The 23468-nt window shown below is 51.4% G+C and overlaps 1 protein-coding gene across 1 annotated transcript; it reads left to right on the top strand.

Moving 5' to 3' along the window:
• The first annotated feature begins 704 nt into the window (after window positions 1–704).
• Window positions 705–23468, top strand: PLLP (plasmolipin). The gene is made up of 4 exons (XM_077132532.1): window positions 705–956; window positions 18588–18761; window positions 20619–20741; window positions 21999–23468. The coding sequence occupies exons 1-4, from the start codon at window positions 822–824 to the stop codon at window positions 22113–22115; spliced, it is 549 nt and encodes a 182-aa protein (XP_076988647.1). The 5' UTR covers window positions 705–821; the 3' UTR covers window positions 22116–23468.

Raw genomic sequence — 23468 nt, 5'->3', positions numbered from 1 at the left:
CCGCCCCCGTTCAAGGCATGCCAGGACCTATGCTGGGGATCCCCATGAAATATCTCATTTATTCCTAATAACAGCTCTGTGAAATGAGGTTCCTCCAGATCTATTTTCAGGTAAGAAGTTCAGCGAACTTCTGAGTTACTGCATTGCACATACATAAGTGAAAATCACATCAGTTGAGCCATAAAAGGCCCGGCCCCTCCACCGTTGCACCCACAGTTTACACGCATCCCTCCCCTTCCCGCGCGCTAGGTCTCGCGGCGACTCGGTAGCAGGAGCTCGGCAGCGATGCTGATCCCACTTTACTGAAAGAGTTCCAGGGAGGCGCAGAGGCTCGCGCGAGGGCGCGCAGCTCCGGGAGAGCCAGGGCAGGTGGGTTCTGCTCGCGGCTACCTGTTGATCCCACGGCACCCACGCTGCGGGCAGGCGGCGCGCGGAGGAGAGACCAGGCGCGGCGAGTGCGGGGAAGATTCTGCGGGAGAAACACGCGCGGCCGCCTAGGCTGGCCATGGGGGAGCCACCTCGCTGCCCGCGGCCTCAGTTTCCCCCTCTGTGAAGTGGACCCCGCGGCGTACGAAAGGGTCGCGGCGGGCCGGCGGCGAGCAAAGGGTTAAAGGGGCGGGTCTCGCCGCGAGGGCGGGGCGGGGATTCCGGCCGCACCTGGCGGCTCCCGGCTCCCCGCCCCGACGCCGAGCTCTGCGCCCGGAACGGCAGCTGGGCCCCCAGGGGAGGAGCGGCGCGGGAGCCCGTACCCACTGCGGGAGCGGCGGCGGCGACGGCAACGGCGACGGCCGCACAAACCTCTGGAGGCGAGCGGAGCCGCCATGGCCGAGTTCCCGTCTAAAGTGAGCACGCGGACCAGCAGCCCCGCGCAGGGCGCCGGCGTCACCTCCTCCGCGCTGCGCCCGGACCTGGGCTTCGTACGCTCCAGCCTCGGGGCGCTCATGCTGCTGCAGATGGTGAGGGCGCGCGCCGGGCTGAGTTGCGGGAGGTCCGGTCCGGTCCGGTCCGGTCTGGGAGGGGTTAGGGCCTCATGGACGGATGGGGTAGGGGGGCGGCTTGGGCTGCGCACCCTTCTCGCAGCCCGCACCCCGCCTGGCTGGGCCAACACGCGTACCGACGCCTACCCCGGGGGTGCCTCCAGGACCGAAGCCCCCGAGAACCCCCTGGAACCTTCTCACCACGAGTCGCCCCCCTTGCAATCCCAGGGAGTACAGGCACCATGCACTAATGGACACAGTGCTCACTCTGCAGCTCCCCATCATTCCCCTCAACGCCCAACGCGGCCACACGCTCACAGAAGCCACAATCAATGTGCGCCACACACACACACTCTGCCAGGACGAGGCCGGCCTTCCAGCTCCCTAGTCCTGCAGGGGACGCCGTCCGAGGAAATGTCCGCTTTCTCTTGATCTTCTACCAAGCTCCCCGGCGGCTCCGTGTGGCTGCACCCCAGAACACACTTCTGCGTAACTGGGAGGACATATCCGTTCTCCCAGCACATACACTTAGGTGCGGCTTCCTCGGCGTCCGCGAGGGCGCCGGGTCCCTCTGGCTTGCTCTGGGTGACTTGCCGGGTTCCAGCCGGTTTAGCAGGCCCCGGTGGCGCCGAGATACCGCGCCCTGAGCACCAGCATTTCTGGGAAACCAGAGACAAGACATCTCCCTAGACCCCCGCAGAGGTGGAGAGACTGGAATGCCCACTCCATTCCCTACCCCGGTACACGAGTTTCAGGCCTGGGGGTGTTCGTTTTCTACCCACAAACCACTTTTAACGGGAGTCTCGAAGCTGGGTGGCTGCCCCCCGTGGGAGGCTTCTCCACCAGTTGAGGTGTTGGTCCGTTTACGGAGGCGTAGGGTGGCATTGGAGGTGGACCAGGATCCATTTTCCTTTAAATCCAGCTAGAGGGACATTTCTTGCCGTCCCCCTGCTGCTAGGTCCTTATTCAAGGCCGGCAGGAGAGCAAGGTAGCTACACTTGGTGTCGAGGTTCGGCTGGAATGAAAGCTCCCCCTTTCTCCTGGGTGAGGAACTCCCGACTACCCACCCCCACCCCCATGTTATTTCTATTCCAGCGGTGCTCCAATCGCAGGTTGTGGGGTCCCTGCCCCCACCCCAGCAGCTGAGATTTCCGGAGGGTTTGTTTAAAATGCAGATTCTTTGGCCCCACCCCTGGAAAGAATGTGAATTGTCATTTGACTCTCAAGAAGTGCCGCCCAGAAATCTACATTTTTAAACTCCTCTCCCTGCCTGATTTTTTTTTCCTCTGCCCTGAGGGGGAAGAGACCCATTTCCTGGACTAATTTAAATTTTGGGCCACTGCTTGTGTGCCAGGCTCTGGGCTGATTGTCAGAGGGCACAGCAGGAAACAGTGTTGGGGCACGCTGTCTTCAGGGAGCCCCACAAGAGGGGACAGCCAGGTGCCTTGTGAGAAGTGGTGCAAACCGGCGGAGTACAGTGATAATTCTGAGTCTGGGAAGGCTTCATGGGGGAGGTGGCTTTTGAGCTAGGTCTTTCTGTGATCTCTGGAAGATAATTCCATGCTCAGGGCAGTGTGTTAGCCAAGGCTTAGAGGTGGGGAGTTGCAATCAGATTGGTGAAGCTGGAGTTGAAGCACCCGTTACTTGGTGTGGCCAGAAGCTGCCGGCTTTGAGAACTCCATGAGACTAAGGACTTGGTTCTCTTGGCAGCGGGGAGCTTTGGGAGGGTTTGGAGGGAGGGACTTCTGCTGGGCTGAGGACAATGATTGGGCTGGCAGGGTGGATCCTGGCCATTTAAGCGGCTTGAGGATTCTGGTCCATAGGACCTGAGCACATGGCTCATTTGCACTAGAGCCCTGAGAGTGTCCTACAGAGGCTGTGGCTGCAGGGACCTTGGTAGCCTCAGGAGGAGGCTTGAATTCCTGATTTGGGGGTCTCCTGGGGGTTCAGCAGCCCAGCTCTGAGCATCTGGATCTCATTTCATATAGGTCTAAATAGAATGTATGACTTACCACATGTGCTCACTGGAGCTTGACATCCCACTAGGATTCATTTGTGTATAGGTTTCCTTTGCCCACTCCCAGCACTGTAAAAGAAGATGTGTGGCACTGTCCACCGATTTATCACTAGTTCAAATGATAAATCCATCTGGTTCCAGAAAGAACATAAGGTGGAGTTATTAAGCCGCATAAGACACCCCTAGGGCGTTTGGGACTCTCATCAGAGTTCTGAAGACCGGCATCGATGCTTCACCAACCTGCTTCTTAGAGAAGCTACTTCCTGAGCTGTTTCTCTGACAATGGACAATTCCACTGAATCTGAGTTTGGGGGGGTATTGTTCACTCAATAGGTACCATGTCTTCTGGGAAGACCTAACAGTGACAACATCTCCCCAAAATCAGGTACATGCTAGGTTCCAGTCCCTTTGCCAAGTTTTATGTCCTCTTATAATTCCCCCACTTTACAGGTGAGGAAACTGAGGCTCAGAGGGCAATTACTTGCCCATGATCTCAGAGCCTGGGAGTGGTGGAACTGGGATTTAAGCCCCGAGGGGTCTAGTGGCCCATGCTCTTAATTACCACATTCAGCTGTGTTCCGGGGGGCACAGGGCCTGGTCAAGGAGGGTGATGGGGTCTCCAGGCCCAGCACCAGATCTCTAGGAGCTCTTGGTCAGTGAAGGAGATGCCCAGAGGATGTGTTTCCCCTGCAGGGATCAGGAAAAGGCTGCTTGGAGGAGCACTGCCTGGGAAGAAGGAAGCTAGTTCTCCATCCGACTTCTCTCTCCCCAGGATCTGGTGAAGGATTCAAGGTGTGGTAGGAGTAAGGAGAGGACCCTGAAGGAGAGGTCATTGTACCAGGAGTTTAGCAAGGTTGTGGATTCTTCGGTGGGCCTCCTAGCAGCCTAGGCAGAAAGGGAAACATGACAGATTTTTGTGGCTGTCCTCTTAAAAAATAGGAGACAGGCAAATTTGATCTAGAGATGATTCTTGGTCACAAAAACCTGGAGGTCTTGTTTGTGCAGATTTGGTGATGTGGAAACAGGCTCAGAGAGGGTGAGAAACTTGTCCAGGATTACATAGGTAGCGTGACATAGCTGGAATGTGATATGGGAATACAAAGCCTGACTTTAGCTAAGCTTCCTTTTTTGGGGGGTGGGGGGCAGAGAGGAGGGCAGGGGCTGTGGAGAAGGGGAGAGAAGGGAACTTCTGGAAGGAAGACTGTCAGGGGCCAGGGTAATTTGGGAGGGCTTCCTGGCAGAGGTGGGCTCTGAAGTGAAGAGTTTACCTGGAGGGGTTGGTACTGGCTGAGAAGAAGATTCAGGACAGAGCACAGCTTATGCAAAGGCAAGGTAGTCAGAAGGCATCCTTGAGGCCTGGGACATAGAAGCCATGAATGTCCAGTGGCAGTAGGACCATTTGTGTTTGGCACCTTCAGTCCTCCCCTCCTGCCCTACCTCCTGGGGTCGTGGTTGCACAATTCCCAGTTTGAAGTTGAATAAGCTATCAGAGGCCTTACCTGCCATTTCTTCACGAAGATGAGCCTGTTGTTTGGGAGCACAGGCCTGGAGATAGAGAACCTTGGGTTCAAATCCGGGCTGTGCTTTCTGGTTGTGCGATCTTTGATAACTTCCCTAATTTCCCTTAGCGTCAGTTTCCTTGTCTGTAAGATGGTGATGATTGGGTTGTGAGGAATGTGAAAGCCAGTGCCTGCAAAGCACTTAGCACAGTGTATGCTGGGTTGAAGCGCCCTTATGCTTGCCCTCATGGGTCCCTCGGCAGCATCTTCAACATGAGCTTGCATGCCACCGGGGACGGGAAGCTCAGTCCCTCTCAAGGCAGCCTGCTCCATCCTGTGCACTTGTGAGTGTTAGAAAGTTCTTCCTCTTGGTGAACTTGACTCTGTCACGATCTTCTTTCCAGGGCAGGGGATGCCTAGAAGAGGTTGCTGGAGTCCAGCAGAGTTTCTCCTGGAGCTCAGTGATGGCCACGTAGGGATTACAGTTGTTGGGGGACACCCAGGACTTCCCTGAACCCTGAGATTTGTGGGTTCAGACTCCCTAATGCAGTATTGGAGGCCCTGCATACTCGTCCATCTCCCTTCAACCCAGTTAGGCTGCCCAGAGCAGAGATGGGCCTTGTATCATTAACTACCCCCACCCATTCCCTGACTCCTGGTTGGGGGGGGAGTTGAGTGTTTGCAATTAATTTACAATTACATGACAGATAAGGCTGAAGTTATCACTCAACCCCTTTCCACAAGGGTACCACTGTTTGGGGTGTGGCTACTCCTTTTCCTGTGCATCTTTGAAAACACTGATGGTTTTATTCTGAATCCCTTGTTCAACAAGTTGCTTTTCTCACATCCAGAGCATCTGAGATACCTTCTCTTTGTGTTAGTGCTTCGGGTCTTCCTCCTTTTTAGCTGTAACTGAGGATCCCGCAGTGTGACTGAAGCCCCCACTCATTTAGCCATTGCTTTGCTGATGAACCTGTTGGTGTTTTGTTCATTGTCTGTTCTTTGAAAAATCATTCAGACATGTAGCCAGACATCAGTGAAAAATGAATCAGTGAAAAATTAGCCTCTCTCCATCCTGACCAGTCCCCCAGGTGCCCCTTGCCCGAGGCAGCCACCATTCAGTGTATGTCCTGCCAGGGAGAGTCTGTGTTTGTAAACATCACCTGCATTCGCACCTGGAAACCCCAGGTGGGAGCACTTGTGCAGGTGCAGGGCCCTGCTTTCCCCAGAGACAATCTGCTAGGAGATGGACTATATCATCTGCACTGTGTATCTTTCTTTTTTTTTTCAAACTGGATTTAGTTTCCTTAATAGGTAATAGATTTACATTGCTCAAGAATGAATATAGTGGAAGGCATGCAGAGAAAAATATCGGGCCTGTCAGTTCCAGCCAACCCTTCCCCGCCAGGCCCACTCATCTTCGTTTCCTCTGTGTCCTTTCAGACACAGATATGAGCACATGTGACTGTAGGGTCCTAACTCTCCCCATTTTACCCAAGGGGTCTGCACTTTTCTTTTCCCACTTAATAATGCCTCTTGGAGGTCTTTCTGTCCCAGTGTGCAGCATGCGTTCACTTCTTTTGTGTGTGTGTGTGGCTTCTGTAGTACGCTGTTGTGCAGCTGTGGTGTGATTTGTGTGAACCGTCCCCTTGATGACAGACACCTGGGGTGCCTTGTTCTTTGCTCACACATCCCCTGCTGCAGTGAACGTTTTCACACGTGGCTTGTTCCACACATGGTGAGGACATCTGTGATACTCTACCAGAAGCGAGACAGCTGGGCGGGAGGTTTCATGTGTTTCTGATTTTGATAGAGATTGCCAAATTGCCCTCTGCAGGGGTCATACCAGTCTCTACTCTTCCCTCTTCCTCCCCATGGCTTCTGTAAATTCCTGCTCCCCACAGCGTCCCCAGCATGCTGGATTAACTTTTAGAGCTGGCTCCATCTGATAGGCAGGTCAGTGTAGTAGGAATTTGCATTTCTTTTGTGAGTTACATTGACCTTTTTTTTTTTTACGCACACATGCACACATATGTCTGAGAGCTATTTGTATTTCCTTGTCAAGTTAAAGTCTTTGCCCTTTATTGAGTTGGTCTTTTTCTTATTAATTGCCTGGAGCTCTAGATGATTTGCCAATATTTTTCCCTAGTTTGATTTTTGACTTTGCTTGAGGTGTTTTTGGCCATGCCAACTTTTGTTTTACTTTTATGTTGTTGAAATTCTTTCTTTGTCCCTTTTTCATTCTGGTGTCCAGAAATTGAGTTTTAGTCAGCCTTCCCCACTCCAAGTAAGAAAGGAATTATCCCATTGTGGACTTGGAAAGTATCACATCATCTGCTTCCATCACATTTCCAGGAGATTACCTAGAGGAGGAGAGAGCCCCTGTTTGATGCTAAGATGTCTTCAACGTGGTTTTCAAAACTTTTTTGTGCGTGTGGTAAAGGAGCTCTGGAATCTGGGAGACAACTCTGTCCAGAATGTCATAATATTTTAACATTTTTGTTGTATTTAATTTTTATAGGTAGCTTTTATTGTAGTAGCTAATGCACATTTTTCAATTATTAGTGATTTAAAAAGTTTCCCTTTAAAATTATTAGTGCAATATGTACATACAAATCCATAAATAGGGGACTAGTTAAATAAATTATGGTACATTGGTGCAATAGCAGGGGTAAAAAGAATAACTCAGGTGCAAGGGTAGTTCAGTGGTAGAAGTCTTGCCAACCATGCAGGAGACCTGGGTTCGATTCCTTGCTGTGCACTACTTCCCCCTCCCCCCCAAAAAATTCAACAAATGATGCTGCAGTAACAGGACTGTCACATGGAAAAAGAATGAAATGTGACCCCTACCATGCTTACACATACAAAAAAGAATTGCTCCACACCTCTCAAAGAAAAGAGTAAGGTGACTCTAAATGTAATGATGGACAATATCCCAAGATATTGGGATAAAAAACAAAGCACACAGCAGTGTGGGTAGAAGGTTGTTCGTTGGGGGGAATGTCATAGACACGTTGTCTCTCTCCCGCCTGCTTGCGCGCGCTCTCTCTCTCTCTCTCGCTCCGTGTACCTAGAGTCTCTGGAGAAACACATGGGAAATCACTCTGGGTTGCCCCTGGGGAGGAATTTGAGTATTGGGAAGAGGGAGACCTGCTGCATGCACCATTTTGTTACCTACCATGTATGTATTATGTATTTCCAAAATAAATAACATTAAAAATCTTTCAATACAAATTTGGAGCAACATAATAGTACAGGTTGTGGATATGGTAGAACTTTCCCCAGAGAGGGGAAGGTACTGTCCCAGAATCACACGGCAGCACGTGATTTTCTTCACTACCCTGAGTGTGCCTCAGTTTCCCTGTCTGTAAGTCGGAAGAGCCCACCTCCTCAGAGTCCACATTCCACAGAGGACCGTGACAGCTGTTCCGTGACAGCAGCGGGGGCTGCTGGTGAGGGGTTTGTAGGAAATACAGGTGATTTCTCACTCACAGTCTGGGGGAGCCACGGGGGTCCCCGTAGTGATCGGGAGCTGGGCCCTGGTTTTCTTGGCAGCTGACAGAACCCAGGCCCAGGTCCTCGGCTGTGGGGCCAGGTGGGCCCCTCCTGTTCTGCCAAGGGGGAGAGGCCGAGGCGGCCCGGTAGGGCCATCCCAGGAGTGAGGGCGGAAGGCAAGGGCGGCAGGCCAGGCAGGCCCCCCGAGGGCCCAGTGTGCAAGCTGCTCTGCACACTCCCAGGCCTGTGCTGCGACATTCCAGCTTTATTGGAGGGCGGGGCGGCAGGGAAGGCCTGACTCTAGATGAGCTTTGTCACTCCGGCCCCCCTGTGGGGTTTGTGGGATGGGGTCGCTGGTCTGTCCTTGCAGTCTGGGAGATGGGCGTGTGGGGCTGGCCTAAGCTCACGCTGAGTGTTAGTGCCAGGGCCAGGACTGAGAAGCCCCCTCACGTTAGGCTGCCCCGACCCCCACACCCCCACAGGCCAGGCCGCATGGGGCCAGCCGAGCTCTGGTGCTCCCCGAGGCCGGTTTTCTCTCAGGAGGGCCGATGGGAGGATCAGGGCCTGCCTGCCATCCCACCTGCCTCTGCCCTTTCCCAGATAACTGGGTCTCTAGTGGTGCGTTCCCTGCCCTGGGAGCTGGAGCTCTGGCCTGTCTGGGGTCACAGGGGAAGGGGTGCTGGGAGGGAAGCCTGGCCGGGTGAGTGAGGGGCTGGGTTGGAAAGGGATAGATGCCAGGATTCACTGCAAGGGGGCCCGGCCTTCCTGGGGAAGCCCCTGGGTGGCTGAAGGGGTCTTGGTGCTTGGGGGGTGCGCTGGGTTTCCTGAGGTGAGTCAGGAGACCCCGAGGGAGGGATGTGGGGAGGTGAATAGGCAAGCACGGCAGGGGAGCTGTGCGGGCCTTGGGCATGTGACTCCAGGGGCCTGCAGCTGCCCTGACACACCCACGGGCTGCCTGCTAGAGGGGATGGGCTTGGCTCTGGCCCCAGAGGGAACCAGGATGGGGGTTAGTAGAAGGCAGTTTGAGCTTTGCATGGGGCAAGAGTTTTCTGAAACCTTGAGGGGAAGAACACAAAGGAACGCTGAGGCAGGAGTAGCATCTCACCCTCCAGGGGCTGGAAGACAAGTTGGGGGCACTGGGGACTGCCCAGGCATTAGTGTGGGCGTGCAAACACTCCTAAGGTACCCTCCACCCCTGGGTTTTACAAACCTGGAATCCGAGATTTAGGACTGGAGAATAACAGTTCACAATAAAAGTCCCAAGCGTGGCTGGGCGCCAGGCGAGTTCTCCCCCTCCACCCCCAGAACAGCGCCAAGAAGTGGGGTTGGGGAGTGAGGTCGCCGCAGCACGGGGCCCCTGGCTGCAGGTTGCCTGCTGTGCTCCCAGGGTGCAGCCCGTGTGGCCCCTGGCATCGAGCAGGCCCACTGCAGAGTTTGATTAGTAACTGAATGACTCAGGCTGGTCCACTCATGACAGAGTGAGACGGGGAGGCTTGTGGGGAGTTAAGTTCCAGCCAGACCCAATGGCTGTAGCTGGCATCTGAATCTGCTCCCGGGCTTCCTGGGCAGCTGGGGGCCGAGGACTCGAGTATTCTCGAATGCTCAGAGCACAGCGGGAATCCCAAGGTGCCCTCCCCCTGGCTCTCCCTCTCCGCACAGTGGGGGTGGGTGTTGCTGTGGCCAGCCCAGGCGCCTGGAGCCTCTGTCTCCTGCCCTTTTGTCTCCTGAGACACAATGGGTGGCTTTTTGTCCCCATAAAGTCCCTTTCAGTGCAGGGAGAAGGGCCAGCCAGGGCAGGGGTGGAGGCTGGGTTGGCCAGGCCATGTTCTGAGTGTCCTGAGGCCGCCCAGATGTGTCCCTGTCACGGGGGAGCCCCAGGGAGGGCTCACTTCGCTGTCTTGGGCCTCAGTTTCCTAGACAGCACAGAGGGGAGAAAGGGGGTCCTGGGGACCCCCCAGAATAGCAGGGTGAACTTTGCGTGGGGTGAGGTGGGCCTTACCCTCACATTCTTACTAAAACACTTGGGTTTGTTAGCAACATTAAAAGGCTGAAGATTTCACATAAAAATCCTAATTTTAGTATCTCTTGAAAAATGGTAATTTCTGACTCCCCCAAGGCCTGCATTCCCAGCAGACAACAGCAGGCTGCTCTCCAGCTCCATAGACCCCGCCAGCCCACCCTAGTAGTTTCTGTGACCTGCGAGCCGTGGTCGGGTGGCCGAGTTTGGATCTAGTTTCCACTCTCCAGGCTCTGAGGGACTTTCCGTCCTGGGGATCAAGCCTAGCTCCGGGATTATTCCTTCCACCTCCACACAGGCACTCATGGCTGTCATTTCACCTGCATGACACACCTGTGAGGTGACCAAGGTAGAGATACCCTCCAGTGCCCTTGTGTCAGAGGAGAAAGCTGAGACCAGAAAGGTTAGGTGACTCTCCCAAGACCACACAGGGAATCCACAAGGGCCCTGTCATTTCCAGCCCTCCCCGGTGGTGGCAGAGGATTAAAAGGAGAGTTGGGGAAACAGCCTTCGGGTAGGGGAGGAGTGAGTTTAGCACCCACGGGGGTGGTCGAATCCGTCCTACAGGGGAGAGAGGGCTTTGGGCCCCCCTTGGAGGATGCCTCAGAAGGAGCCGCCTCAGAAGGAGCCCCCTCCGCAAGGGGAACCTCGAAGAACATGGAGCTGTGAACCTCCCTGCTGCCGTCAGACAGAGGGGGAGACTGAAGCCTGAAGGGGTAACGGGGTCTGTCCAAGGACCCTCAGCATGTGAGGAGCTGAAGGAGTACAGCCAGGAGACATCTGCCCCCCACCTCCCCACCCCCACCCCGGGCACCCAGCTGCCTTATCAGTAAGGAGGATGGAGCACATACTGGCATTAGGCCCTTAGCTGTGCCAGGCATGGTGCCAGGTACTCCTTTAGATCCATTCATTATCTATGCCTCCATGCATGTGCTAACCATCCTCGAGAAACCAAGGCACAGAAAACTGACCCATGTCCTTAACCTTGGGCTTCCCTCCCTGTGATAATGACAGTGGAACGTGCATTGAGTTTAAGCCCCTATCAGGCCCTCGGGTAAGTACCTTACATTTGCTAATAAACTAACATCTCAAAACCACCCTGTGAGGGGGCGCAATTATCCACTTTCTGAGGAGAAGGACATGCAGCCTGAGGAGTGGGGTGCTGCTGCTGCGGTTTGCAAATACCAAACATGTTGGAAGGGCTTTTTAAATGGATAAGGGGAAGATTCTGGAAGAGTTGTGAGAAGTTTGATAGAGAAGGCCTGGAATGCTTGGAAGAGATTGTTGGTAGAAATGTGCACCCTAACGATACCTCTGACCAGGCTTTAGACAGAAATGAGACATGTGTTATTGCAAACTGGAAGGAAGGTGATCCTTTTTTTAAAAGAACAGATAATCTGGCAAAATTGACTAGTAGCTTTGGCTGGAAGGCTGATTTTAAAAGCCATGAACTTGGATATTTAGCAGAAGAGATCTCCAAATTAAATGTGGAAAGTGCAGCCTGGTTTCTCCTTACAGCTTATAGTGAAATGCGACAGGAGAGAGATCAGCTGAAAACTGAACTCTTGGGTACAAAGAAAGCAGAAATTGATGTCCTGGACACTTCTGGGCTTCCAGGAAGGGAGACCCCAGAGAATAGTGCGCCACATGAGGTTTTGACCAGATGTGGAACCAGTCAGCCATCTCAGACAAAGCCGGGATTGGACACGGAGTTATCCAGGAAGGATTTGTGGAAACTCCTTATGTCTGATGGGCATGATCCGAGGCTACTGCATAGAAAGCCAACGAGAGTGCTGTGGGACCTGTATAAACAGAGCCGCTGCCCATCTGGACTGCGGGGTTCAGAGAAGCGACACACTGGAGGAAAAATAACTCCAGAGGCAAAACCATGGAGGCTGAGGTCTGAAGTCAAGAAGCCTCGGGCCAGGAGAGCAGACCCACCCAGGCTCGTGGAGAGGGTGAGTTTGCCCCGAAGGCAGAGGATGGGCCTTCCACCTCATTGCAGTGGAAGAGTCATGCCGCCTCAGGCCTTGGAGAAGGTGAAGCACATTCCTTGGGGTTTGGGGAGAGCCTGGCCGCCACCACATGGAGGGGTCGAATGTGTGCCCGGGAGAAGGCTGAGAGCCCAGGTGCGGCCCCAATGCTTGGAGAGGGTGGAGCTGAGAAAAAGGTGGTCTCCCCAGTGTCCCCCAAGGTTGCGTTCGGAGAGAGGCAGGCTTCTGCCTAGGCCTTTGGAAAGGGTGGGACTGCTGCTTTCTGAAGCCCCGAAGATTAATGATTCTCAGACTATGAAATTTAATGGACTTTGCCCTGTGGGTTTTCAAAAGCGTATGGGTCCGGTGACCCCTGTGTTCCTTCCTCCCTATGGAAACGTGTATATGTATCCTATGACTGGTCCTCCTTTGTATGTTGGCAGCAAATAACTTGTTATGAGTTTTCAAAGATCCAAAGCCAGAGGATAATTTTGCCTTAGAACAGACCATGTCTGTAACTAACTTTGATAGGAGTTTGTACATTTCTAACTTTGTATTTCATGTGCATTGCTACTGAAATGGCTTTAGGATTTCTGATATTGTTATGAAATTAATGTATTTTGTACATGGGGAAAACATCTTTTTTAGGGCCCAGAGAGTGGAATGTGCTGCTTTGAAAGGATGTATGTCCCCTAGAAAAGCCATGTTTTAATCTAAATCCATTTCGTAAGGCAGAATAATTCCTATAATACTGTGTATTTGAAACTGTAATCAGATCATCTTCCTAGAGATGTGATTTAATCAAGAGTGGTTGATAAGTTGGATTAGGTGAGTCTTGATAAGTCTTTGGAGTCCTACAAAAGAGGAGATATTTTGGAGAATGAAGGAGATTTGGAGAGAGCAGAGAGTCCACGAGCCAGCTACCTTTGGAGATAAAGAAGGAAAATGCCTCTCGGGGAGCTTCATGAAACCAGAAGTCAGGAGAAGAAGCTAGCAGATGATGCCGTGTTTGCCATGTGCCCTTCCAGCTGAGAGAGAAGCCCTGACTGTGTTCACCATGTGCCTTCTCAATTGAGAGAGAGAGACCCTGAACTTCATTGTCCTTCTTGAACCAAGGTATCTTTCCCCAGATGCCTTAGATTGGACATTTCTATAGACTTAATTGGGACATTTGCTCGGCCTTAGAACTGTAAACTAGCAACTTATTAAATTCCCCTCTTAAAGGCCATTCCGTTTCTGCTATATTGCATTCTGGCAGCTCGCAAACTAGGACAAGGCCCTTAGCTGTGCCAGGCACAGTGCCAGGTATTCCTTTAGATCCATTCATTATCTATGCCTCCATGCATGTGCCATCCTCGGGAAACCAAGGCACAGAAAACTGACCCGTGTTCTTAACCTTGGGCTTCCCTCCCTATGATAATGACAGTGGAACATGCATTGAGTTTAAGCCCCTATCAGGCCCTGGGGTAAGTACCTTATATTTGCTAATAAACTAACATCACAAAGCCAGCCTGTGAGGGAGGCACAGTTATCCACTTTCTGAGGATAAGGACACACAACCCTGTGCTGGCAGGGCCCAAGCTTTAGCCCAGACTGCCATCATAACCACCGCCAGGGTCACAAAGTTGCCCTGAAATCATGTTCATCATAGAGTATCTGGGAAAGATAAATGGGAAAAAGCCTACCCTGGGCTCATGGAAGGGCACATTCCCCGACATGAACTTGGCCTCAGTAGTTTCCCTTTTTAGCTGTCACCGTTAGCAGTGTCTGCAGATGCCTTGGAGCACGAAGACCTCTTGGGCATATGTGAGGAATCTCTCCTCTGATCCTGCAGGTGGTTTTACCAAAAATACTGTTGTTTAGAAATTCTTAGGCCATGCAGAGAACCTGGGAACATATGTAGATGTGCCCTTTTTTCTTTTAAAGAAAAAAAACTCCTTATCAAAGTCTTTAGGTTTTTTAGCATCATTAACATAGAAAATTCTTAGTTTTTCTGTAGCCCCTACCAGGGGAGGTTGCAGGGGGCCAGGAGAGTTTGGTGAGGTCTGAATGTGTGAGTCTGTCTGTGAGAGGGACACAGATGTAGTGTAGACTCAATGGAATGGATGCAGAGGAAAACTCCCCACCCCACCCCTAACCCCCAGGATTTTCCCTCACCTCCCTTGGGTCCCTGCTCACATGTTACCTTCCCAGTCAGACTTTTCTTTTTTCTTTTTCTTTTTGCATGGGCAGGCACCGGGAATCAAACCTGGGTCTGTGGCATGGCAGGCAAGAACTCTGCCACTGAGCCACGATGGCCCGCCCCCCTTTTTTATTTTTTAGTTAATTTCTTTTCCTTCTTTTTTATTTGTGAAAAATAACATATATATATATAAGCTGTAAATTTCAAAGCACAGCACCACAATTAGTTGTAGAACATATTTCAGAGTTTGACATGGGTTACAATTTCACAATTTTAGGTTTTTACTTCTAGCTGCTTTAAAATACTGGAGACTAAAAGAGATAACAATTTAATGATTCGGCATTCATATTCGTTAAACCCTATCTTCCCTGTTTAGCTCCAACATCACCTTTGATCTTTTTATCCATCCCTTTAGAAGTGTTGGGCGATGGCGATTCTGAATTTTTCATACTGGAAGAGTTCGTCACTAATATGGGGTGGGGAGACGGAACTATCCGATGTTCTGGAGAGGCTGAGCTAGGTTTCAGGACTCATCTGGTCCAGGGTCCCATTTGGAGGTTGTAGGTTTCTGGAAAGTTACTCTAGTGCCCGGAACCCTTGTGGAATGTTTTTGAAGTTAATTTTGAAATCGTTTCATACTTACAGGAAAGTTGCAAAAACAACATAAACACAATACAGAGAACTCCAATATACTACTTACCCAGATAACCAGATTTACCAACTTTTAACATTTTGCCACATCTTATATTCTATCATTCTGTCTAACTACTTGCCATCTACCTGTCTTTCTGTCCATTCAACCAACCATCCAACCATCTTCTACACATTTAAGAGTAGGTTGTACACGTCATGCTCATCTAAAAATACTTTCATGTGCATCTTCTAAGAACAAGGATATTCACTTAAACAACCACCTTAAGCGCAGTCATTAAGTTCAGAAAGTTTAACAGTGATATCAAGCTTATAGTCTATACTCTGATAATTTTCAGTTGTTTCAATAACATCCCTCTGGGCCTTTGTCCTCCTTTATTAGATCCAGTTCGAGCTCATGTATTGCATTTAATTGTCATTGTCATCATTTCTTTAGTACTTTTATAATTTCTTAGTGAGCTCTTTCTTGACCCCTTATCTAAAATTGCAATAGTGACTCTGGAGCCCCCATCCCGCTCAACCTCCTTCTCAGCTTGATATTTTCCCCGTAGCATTTTCTTACCACCCACCTGTTGCTTGTCTAGATCCCATTAGTATGTAACTAAGAAATTAAGAATTACCAAATTTATACAGATGTTTTTCTTTCTATATTGTAGAGTAGGGAGACGTCAATACCTGAAATGACTGAAATCCAACTAGTCTCACCCTTGTTTGTACGTACTGTTGGAGATAAGATTTTTGGTCCGACAGGCCATCTACTCTCAGGCTTTGTGTGTAGCATTAAATTCTTTCTTTCTTTGAAAACCTGGTGTCCTGGATTGGCATAGGACCCACTATTTTTGTTTGGTATCAAGTAGACATTTGTTGAATAGGTGAGCCCAGAGAGATGTGTACCTAGAGGGCTCTGCTCAGAGGGAGGGATCTGAGAACCGCAGAGATGCACAGAGAGGGTCCGGGTTGTGAGACCCGGTCTTCTGGGTGGCGAGAGGCCTGGGAGAGTCCTGGAGGCAGGTGGCAGAGCCCAGGTCTTCTGCCTCGTCCTCTACCAGCTGGAGGGCAGGGGAGGGCTCTGTGTGTCTGCTCTCACTCTTCCTCTTAACGGGTGTAAATCTCACTAAAAGGCAAGTCCTCTGGCCCCTCCTGCCAACTATCCTATGGGTCCAGGAGGGGAGTAAATGGAGGCCTGGTCAGGAGGCTCTGGGGGTCCTATCTGACCCCTGGAGGTGAGGCCCCGAGCCTAGGCTCCCCTGAAGGGCCAACCAGGCCAGCGAAGGGGTTGCAAATGGGAAGGTGCTCTGTTCCAAGCAGGTTCTCCCCACATATCTGGGCTTATTTCCCTCCCCCCACTTCAGATTCTTGGGGCTGGTGGGGAGAAGATTGGGAGAAACCAGCTTATATGGTTGAAGTGGAGAAATGGGTCTTTCCTTGTTCTAGGGCAGAAACCGAGGTGGCTTCCTTGGTGTAGAGCCAGGCAGCAAAGCCAGAAGGAACACTAGAAATTCCTGCCGCTTATCTCAGCTTCATCTCCCAGAGGCTGCATTTGCTGATCTGGAAACCCTGGGTGGGGCTGGTGGGCGGGGCCGGGGAGTTTAGATACCCTTCGGAGCCAGCTGACACGTGCTCATTTTCCACACACCACTAAGTAATTTGCAGTAAACAAGTTCCAGGGAAGGGCCAGATTACCCATGGGTGACCGCCAGAACATCTTTGTTCGAGCTTCTAATTTTTCATCTGGAAAATGGTCATAATAAGCCATGCTGGCTTATTGGGAAGATTTGATGATGTAAATAAAAGGAGGTGCTTTCATGCCTACCCAGGGCCAGAGGGCATTGAATGGCTGCTGTGATCAGGTGTATTAGTGATAAATCAGAGTTGACAGGTACATGTTAGTGCAAAGCCTGAATTCATCTTGTCTTGATTTTTTAATTCATTGCATTTTCTAGTATCAGTTCTTTTCATGAAACTGGAAAAAGGCAACACAGTGGAGGCCCTTAAGGAAACCTGCTTCAGATGAAAAGATAATGGTTTGTCCTTGGTATGACCTGTCCTCAACTGGGAAAGATGTGCTGCTTCAAGAGTATTTGTTCTGTCCTTCAGGGCAGTACCTCACTCCAGCTCTTTGGGGGAGGGTCCTTGGCTTCCTCTGATGTCTGTTTCAGGCAGGATGTCCTAAGAGTGGGTGGTAAAAGGTGGGAGGGGGTGGGGAGACTTTACTGAGAGTCCTTGGCTCTGGCTCCTGCTCCTCATTGATACAGGCTCTGTCCTCAGCTTGGTGTGTGACCCCAGGCAAGGCCCTGCTACTTTGTCCCATACTCCTTACCTGTAAAGTGGGCCCCACAGGCCTCCACCCAGCCTGCTTGTGCTGCTTAGTGGAGAGCACAGAGGGGGCAGCTGAGCTGGCAAGGTGCTGTGGAGGGGCAGACCTCTGGGGACCTGTCCGAGGGTTTGGAGGGGCAGGCACAGAATTCTGGGGAGAACGGAGGTTGGGCCCTTCCCTGGGCCTCCCACCTCCAGCTGAGAACATTCCCTGGGGCAGGAGCGGCCAAGCCAGGTGTAGCATCACACCTGCCTCCTCTTACTGCACAGCAGCTGTGTGAGCAGGTTTGCGATCCCTTTCTCACTGGTGAGGAAACGGAGGCTCCTCAGTTCCCAAGGACCTATTTATTGAGCAAGTACTACATGCTCAGCACCGTTGTGGGCACTAGAGATATAGCAGTGACCCAGCACACAGAATCCTCTGCTTTCCTGGAGCTTGCAATCTGGAGGGTAGAGCTCCCCAAGTGGCTCAGCGTCATTCAGCAGAGCCAGGATTCAAAACCCAGCTCTCAGCTCTCAGCTCCCAGGCCCAGTGCTCTACCTACCCCTTCCCCAGAGAGGCGCTGTGGGAAGAGAAGCTGGGCCATGGCCTTCCTATGCCAGGCTGCCTGAAACACCTCTTTAGGGGGAGAGAGGAGGGAGGGGGAGAAAGGAGGGAGGGGAAGGATGGATGTTAGAGACTGGGCCAGTCACGGTCATTTCTGCCCTGACCCCACATGTGTAGGGGGTCATGCAGAGACTTCCCTTTTGGACTCCTGGCTGGGGTGCTTTGGCGTGTCAGCAAACCCCTGGCTCTGGTTGTACTCTGGGCCATGAGCCTCAGGTGAGTACATGGGTCAGGAGCTCATGGAAGCCCTCAATGGGTGTGGGCAGCTAGGGGAACCTTCCTGTCTAGTCACTATCAGCCAGATGCACGTCTTGCTCCTGAGCTACATCTTTGTGATCCTACTATTGGTTCATCCTTGGGGTGGCAGCAAGGGCCCCGCACAGCCTTGGTGCTGCCTGCTTGGACAATGTCCAGCGGAAGAAGGGAGACATCTCTTACTCTTTCAGCAAGCTAGCCCTTCTCCAAAGGCCCACAGAGGATCCTACCCTCACGTTGGCCAGCACCAGGTTGTGCTTAGTCGGCAAGGGATTCTGGCACTTGCCACCTGGGGTAGGGAGGACACCCCCACCTAGGGGACCTTGGCCAGCAAGGTCCTGGGTGGTAGGAGCCTGGTGGGCTCTGCAACACAGGCTGGAGGAGCAGGAAGGTGACCTCGAACACAAAACGTCCCAGCTGAGACCTGATTTTCCAGGCCAAGGAGTCCTGCACAGTGCCTGGTACCTAGTAGGAACCAAATATTTGTGGCTTAAATGTTTCTTACAGAGGGAACATTATGGCAAAGGCCCGGAGCTCCAAAGGCCTGGAGTTTTCGGCAGAGTGGTGGGGGACTCTGGCCTTCTCTCGCCCCCTCCAGGTGCTGGGGCTGCTGGTGTGGGCCCTGATTGCTGACACCCCATACCACCTATACCCAGCCTATGGCTGGGTGATGTTCGTCGCTGTCTTCATCTGGCTGGTGACAATCGTCTTCTTTATCCTCTACCTGTTTCAGCTGCACATGAAGTTATATATGGTGCCCTGGCCACTGGTGGTGAGTCTGGTGGGGGTGGAGGGTAGGGTGGGGTGGTGTGCCGGGGGTGGCTCCAGGCCTGATCCCTCTGGGAATGGTTGTGACAGGGGGTTGGCTGAAGTTCTCACTGACCCTCAGCTGGCCTAGGGAGAGTCCAGCAGACCCAGGGAGAGGATTGGGGGGAGCAGAGCTGTTTTTTCTGAACACTGAGCAGCCAGGAGCCAAGATAAGCCAAGGAGGACACAGGCTTGACCTTCCCTGGGAGACCGCTGGAATCTTGAAAATAGTTTTCCTTTTTGGGGATGGTCATAATTGGCACTATGTCGCAGGGGGGTCTGTCCCATTGCGGCTGGGCCCTAATGGGCAGCCCTGCCACTGAAGAAGGCTGGGATGAATGGTCAAGAATTATCCAGGCTGGGGCCTAGCACAAGCAGGACAGCCTGGGAGCTTATGCAGTGGAGCCGTCCACTCAGCTGCCTCCAGGGGGAAGACCTTGCAGCCCAGGAGAGGGTGGGCACCCCAGGTCAATCTCCTTAGGACCAGGGCTGAGAGCATACATAGGAAGTATCCTGCTACACACAGAGAAAGCTGCTGTGTTTTTTCCCCTCCCTGACCCGGAAAACCCCTGCAGCTGGAGTCTGAGGCTTCCAGTAGATGGAGAGGAGAGAGAGGCACATGATTGTAAGACAAGCAAGGCTGGGACTAGGCAGCATTGTTTGGAATTCAATGACTTTTGAAACTGAGGAAACATGAGTCATCCTCGAGACAGACCCGGTTTGTTAGATCTTGACATCACTGGCAGGGGCCAGGCCGTGTTTGCAGCAGGCGCTGGGCCTGGAGGGATCCTGGGGCGAGGCGGCCTGACTTCCTGGCTCAGGGTCCAGCCCCTGCCCCGGGAGCCTTTAAGAAAGAACTCTCCAAAGATGGAGGGGCCTCCTCTTTACGAGGCACAGATTTGGGGCTCCAGCTGCAGCCGTTGGTCGAAGGACACCCCTTCCTTAGGCTATGCTGGCAAGACAGTTTTTGGGGGGGGGGGGCTCCTGGACCTTTCTGCGTTAGGGCAGAGGGCTTAACTGTATCTGGTGAAGGCTGACTGAGGATGGTCAATTTAATATGAAAGTCTTGTATGAAATTTCCATGTTTTATATTAATCCCCTAAGTTTAAAATGTTGGTAATTAAAAAAAAAAAAACGTGCAACAAAGCAAACATGTCTGGGGGAATCAGTCTGCAGTTATTGCTGAAGACTTGTTAACTGGCTCTAGGGGGCAAGCTTTTTGTCTGCCTGTCTGGGGGCCTGGATGAATGTGGAGTCAGCTGAGGATGAGGGATCTGGGCCTGGTACTAGGTTGTCAGCTGAGACACCCTCCTTGCCAGTCTGGCTCAGCAGCTGCTTGGAGTGTCTGGGTCCTCCTCGGATCCTTGAGCCTAAGATGTGGACAAAAGGGAAATATGGACTCCTCCCATTGGGGCAGAGAGGGCCCTTGTAGGGCCAGCCGGAGTCAAGCTTCCAGTAGCAACAGGGAGGGCCTGGGTTGGCCCTGAGCCAAGCATTGAGGGGAAGCCCCATACTTCATTAACTGATACAAAGTGAATTTGGCCTGCCATTGGGAATAGGTCACCATTTCCCCACCCCACTCTTAAGCCTCAGATATGTTAACATTCCCTGCTTCACTGCTCTCTGGGCTGACCAGGCTGGCTGTGCTAACTGCTGTCTCTTGCCCTTCAATGGGAAGGACCCATGTGTCTTCATCCCCCTCAAGCCCCAGCCTGGTCTAGCTACCAGGGGTGTGTGCTGGTGGGACCTGGGAGGGTCTACAATTCTTGAAATTGTTGGTCCCATGTCTTAAGTCTTCTCCCCCCTCTGCCCCCCTTGCTAGTTAATGATCTTCAATGTCGGTGCCACTGTTCTCTACATCACGGCCTTCATCACCTGCTCCGCTGTAGTGGACTTAACGTCCCTGAAGGGCACCCGGCCGTACAACCAGCGTGCAGCTGCTTCCGTGAGTATCATCTCCTGGGGCTCCTTGTGATCTATGGAGGAACACGGGGCCAGCTGAAGGTCTGTGCCCCTGACCTCACATTGCTGCTTGGTCTGAGTTATCAGCTCTCTTGGTGAGTTTTAGGAGGGAGCTGAGCTGACTTGCAGGCTTCTGTGATTAACAGCAAAACCTTGAGGAAGCAGAATGTTTGGGAAATGGGTTGTGATGGCTACTGAAATTGGGGGGTTAACTGTTGAATTTTGCTGCCAGTCAGTTGTGCCAAACTGATTAGGGCCACATGCCTCTTTGGAGAATCTGTTAAAAACTATAGATCCTCTCTCCTTGAAAAGTGTACATGTAAAAACCTTTTGGTCTAAATCATTTTGGGAGATTCATAGGATTCCCCTGAAGCCCAAGCTTGGGCCGCATGTCAGGAGGTCAGTAAGGCAATAGCAATCCCTTCCACAGCCATCACACTTCATTCCACGAGGCCCTGCAGGTGCATTTCTTCACAGGATCCTTAGACTTCCCTCTGAGGACAGACAAGGAAACTGAGGTTTGAGAGGTTAATTAAGCAACATGCCTACAGGAATCCAAGGTAGGAGAAGCAAGACCAGGACTTGGGTTTCCTAACACCCCCTGAAGTCATGGTCATGGGACAGACATCGTGCAAAAGAGTATAGCTTTAGGTGCTAGAAGAGGTATGAACTGATTCCAGAAAATTCATAGGGTGGCCTCTGAATGTTGCCTTTTTAAAACTAAGTCCCTGATATGTGTCTAAAGTAGCTCCTATTCTTCACTCTTATCACATTGCCCAGTGTGATATCCTCTCTTGCCCTTTTATAATCTACATACCTTACCAAATGGTTATTAACTGTTTCCCCTCTAGAATGGAATGGCTGTATCCCCAGAACCTGGCCTCCATTAAGTCCTCAGCAGACAGGTGTTGAAAGCATATGACTGGGGGTGCAAGGGTAGTTCAGTGGTAGAATTCTCACCTACCATGTGGGAGACCTGGATTCGACTCCCAGTCTATGCATTTCCCAAAAAACAAACAAGCAAACAAAACAAACACAAAAATTCAACAAATGGTGCTGCAATAACAGGATACTCACGTGGAAAAAATAATGAAATGTGCTCCGCCATACAGCATACAAAAGAAAAAGTATGACTCGTGAACTAAGGGGCCAGGACTCAGTACTTTACCATCTGTGCCTCTCTGCAGGTACTGTGCACACCGACTCAGCCTTGGTCTCCTTCTCTCCCCTCTCTTTTCAGTTCTTTGCATGTTTAGTGATGATTGCCTATGGAGTGAGCACTTTCTTCAGCTTCCAGGCCTGGCGGGGAGTGGGCAGCAATGCAGCCACCAGTCAGATGGCTGGTGGCTTCGCCTAGACCACCTGTGTCGAGGCCCACCTTGGAGCTGAAGGCTGCAGCGGGTCCCAGTGCAGGATCACTCCACAGCACGAGGCCTGAGCATTGCTGGGAGCCAGGAGTGGGGGACTGTCCTTGCTCTGCTCACCACAAGGAACACTGACAACACTCCTAAGGAAACAGGACCCTTTCTCTGGTTTGGCCCAAGTTGGCATGTAATGGGCTGGAGACAGACTAACGGCTGAAATTTCCTCTGTACCCCCCTATTCAGCAGAAGGTGACAGGGGAAATGGTTTGAATCCATCTCGCTGTTTCTGCTTTGTCCTTAGAGGCCTTCAGTGTCCAAGGCCAGTGTCCACCTTTCTCACCAGCACTAAATGCACTAACAAGACTCCTCAGATCCACAGTTCCTGACCCTTACTGTAAGGCTAACGAGCAACATGTTTTTATCTTCTTTGTTTCAGGAGAGCTGAGCAAGCTCATGCTACCCAATCTAATTTATTAAAACACAATGCCAACCGCCCTTTCCCCCAAGCCAGTGTGTCACTTGTAGGGAGACATTTGTGGAAAGAGGATTATGATTTCTGATAGCATGGTTTCCTCCCTGCATTTCAGACTACCAGTTATTTAAAGCAAATCAGTTTTAAGCACCTTCTTGATGATGAGAAACCTATCCAGGTTTCCTAAGCCCTTGCCTTTTAATACTCCCTATGGGAAAATCTAACATCAGTGCCAACTGCTTCCCCAAACCTCTTGATTGAGCACATGGGACATGAAGTGAGGGAGGGAATCAAGACCTTGCCCAGTGAACTGTTATGGTTAGTGGGGACTATTTTTTACAAAAATAAAGACAGAAGAACTTATTTGGTAAGGCTGTTGGGAGAATCATGGTCTGTAAACTCTAGGAAAGCTGGAGATTAAGATTATACAAAGGTTCCCAAATGCCTGTCACAGGGACATTCAAGCTCGGACGTCACTAAGTACCACCAATCAACGGTGACATACTTCTTGCCTGCTTTGCCAGCTGTTTATCCTGGCAAGAAGTTAAATAGCACTCCCTTTTTTTCTAAATGTATCCTGGATTAGACAAATCAGTCACCCTAGCTTTAGGCAAGTTAGTGAATTTACAATCTAAACAACTGAATTTACAATCTCAACAACATGACCTCCCTTGAAAGCCTGTGAAGTTCAGAGAAAATATAACCAAAGTGGGTAGCCCATGCTAGATGCTCAGAACAGGCAGAGGTAGCGGAAAAGGAGAACAGCTAAGTCCTACTGAATGTATTGTTTTAATGCTGTAAAAATTGTTTTAAAACAATTAATTGTTTTAATGCCGTAGACCAACAGGTTTTTAATAATAAGCAGCAGGCATTT

This window comes from Tamandua tetradactyla, chromosome 16 (genome assembly GCF_023851605.1).
Source record: "Tamandua tetradactyla isolate mTamTet1 chromosome 16, mTamTet1.pri, whole genome shotgun sequence".
Lineage (NCBI taxonomy): Eukaryota > Metazoa > Chordata > Mammalia > Pilosa > Myrmecophagidae > Tamandua > Tamandua tetradactyla.
This window is presented reverse-complemented; position numbering and strand designations above follow the sequence as displayed.

Bases quoted from the DNA above. Each gene is read 5' to 3' on its own strand.
- PLLP (XM_077132532.1), top strand. From the start codon at position 822: ATGGCCGAGTTCCCGTCTAAAGTGAGCACGCGGACCAGCAGCCCCGCG. The intron at 957-18,587 runs GTGAGGGCGCGC...CGCCCCCTCCAG, and splicing joins CGCTCATGCTGCTGCAGATG to GTGCTGGGGCTGCTGGTGTG. The intron at 18,762-20,618 runs GTGAGTCTGGTG...CCCCCTTGCTAG, and splicing joins TGGTGCCCTGGCCACTGGTG to TTAATGATCTTCAATGTCGG.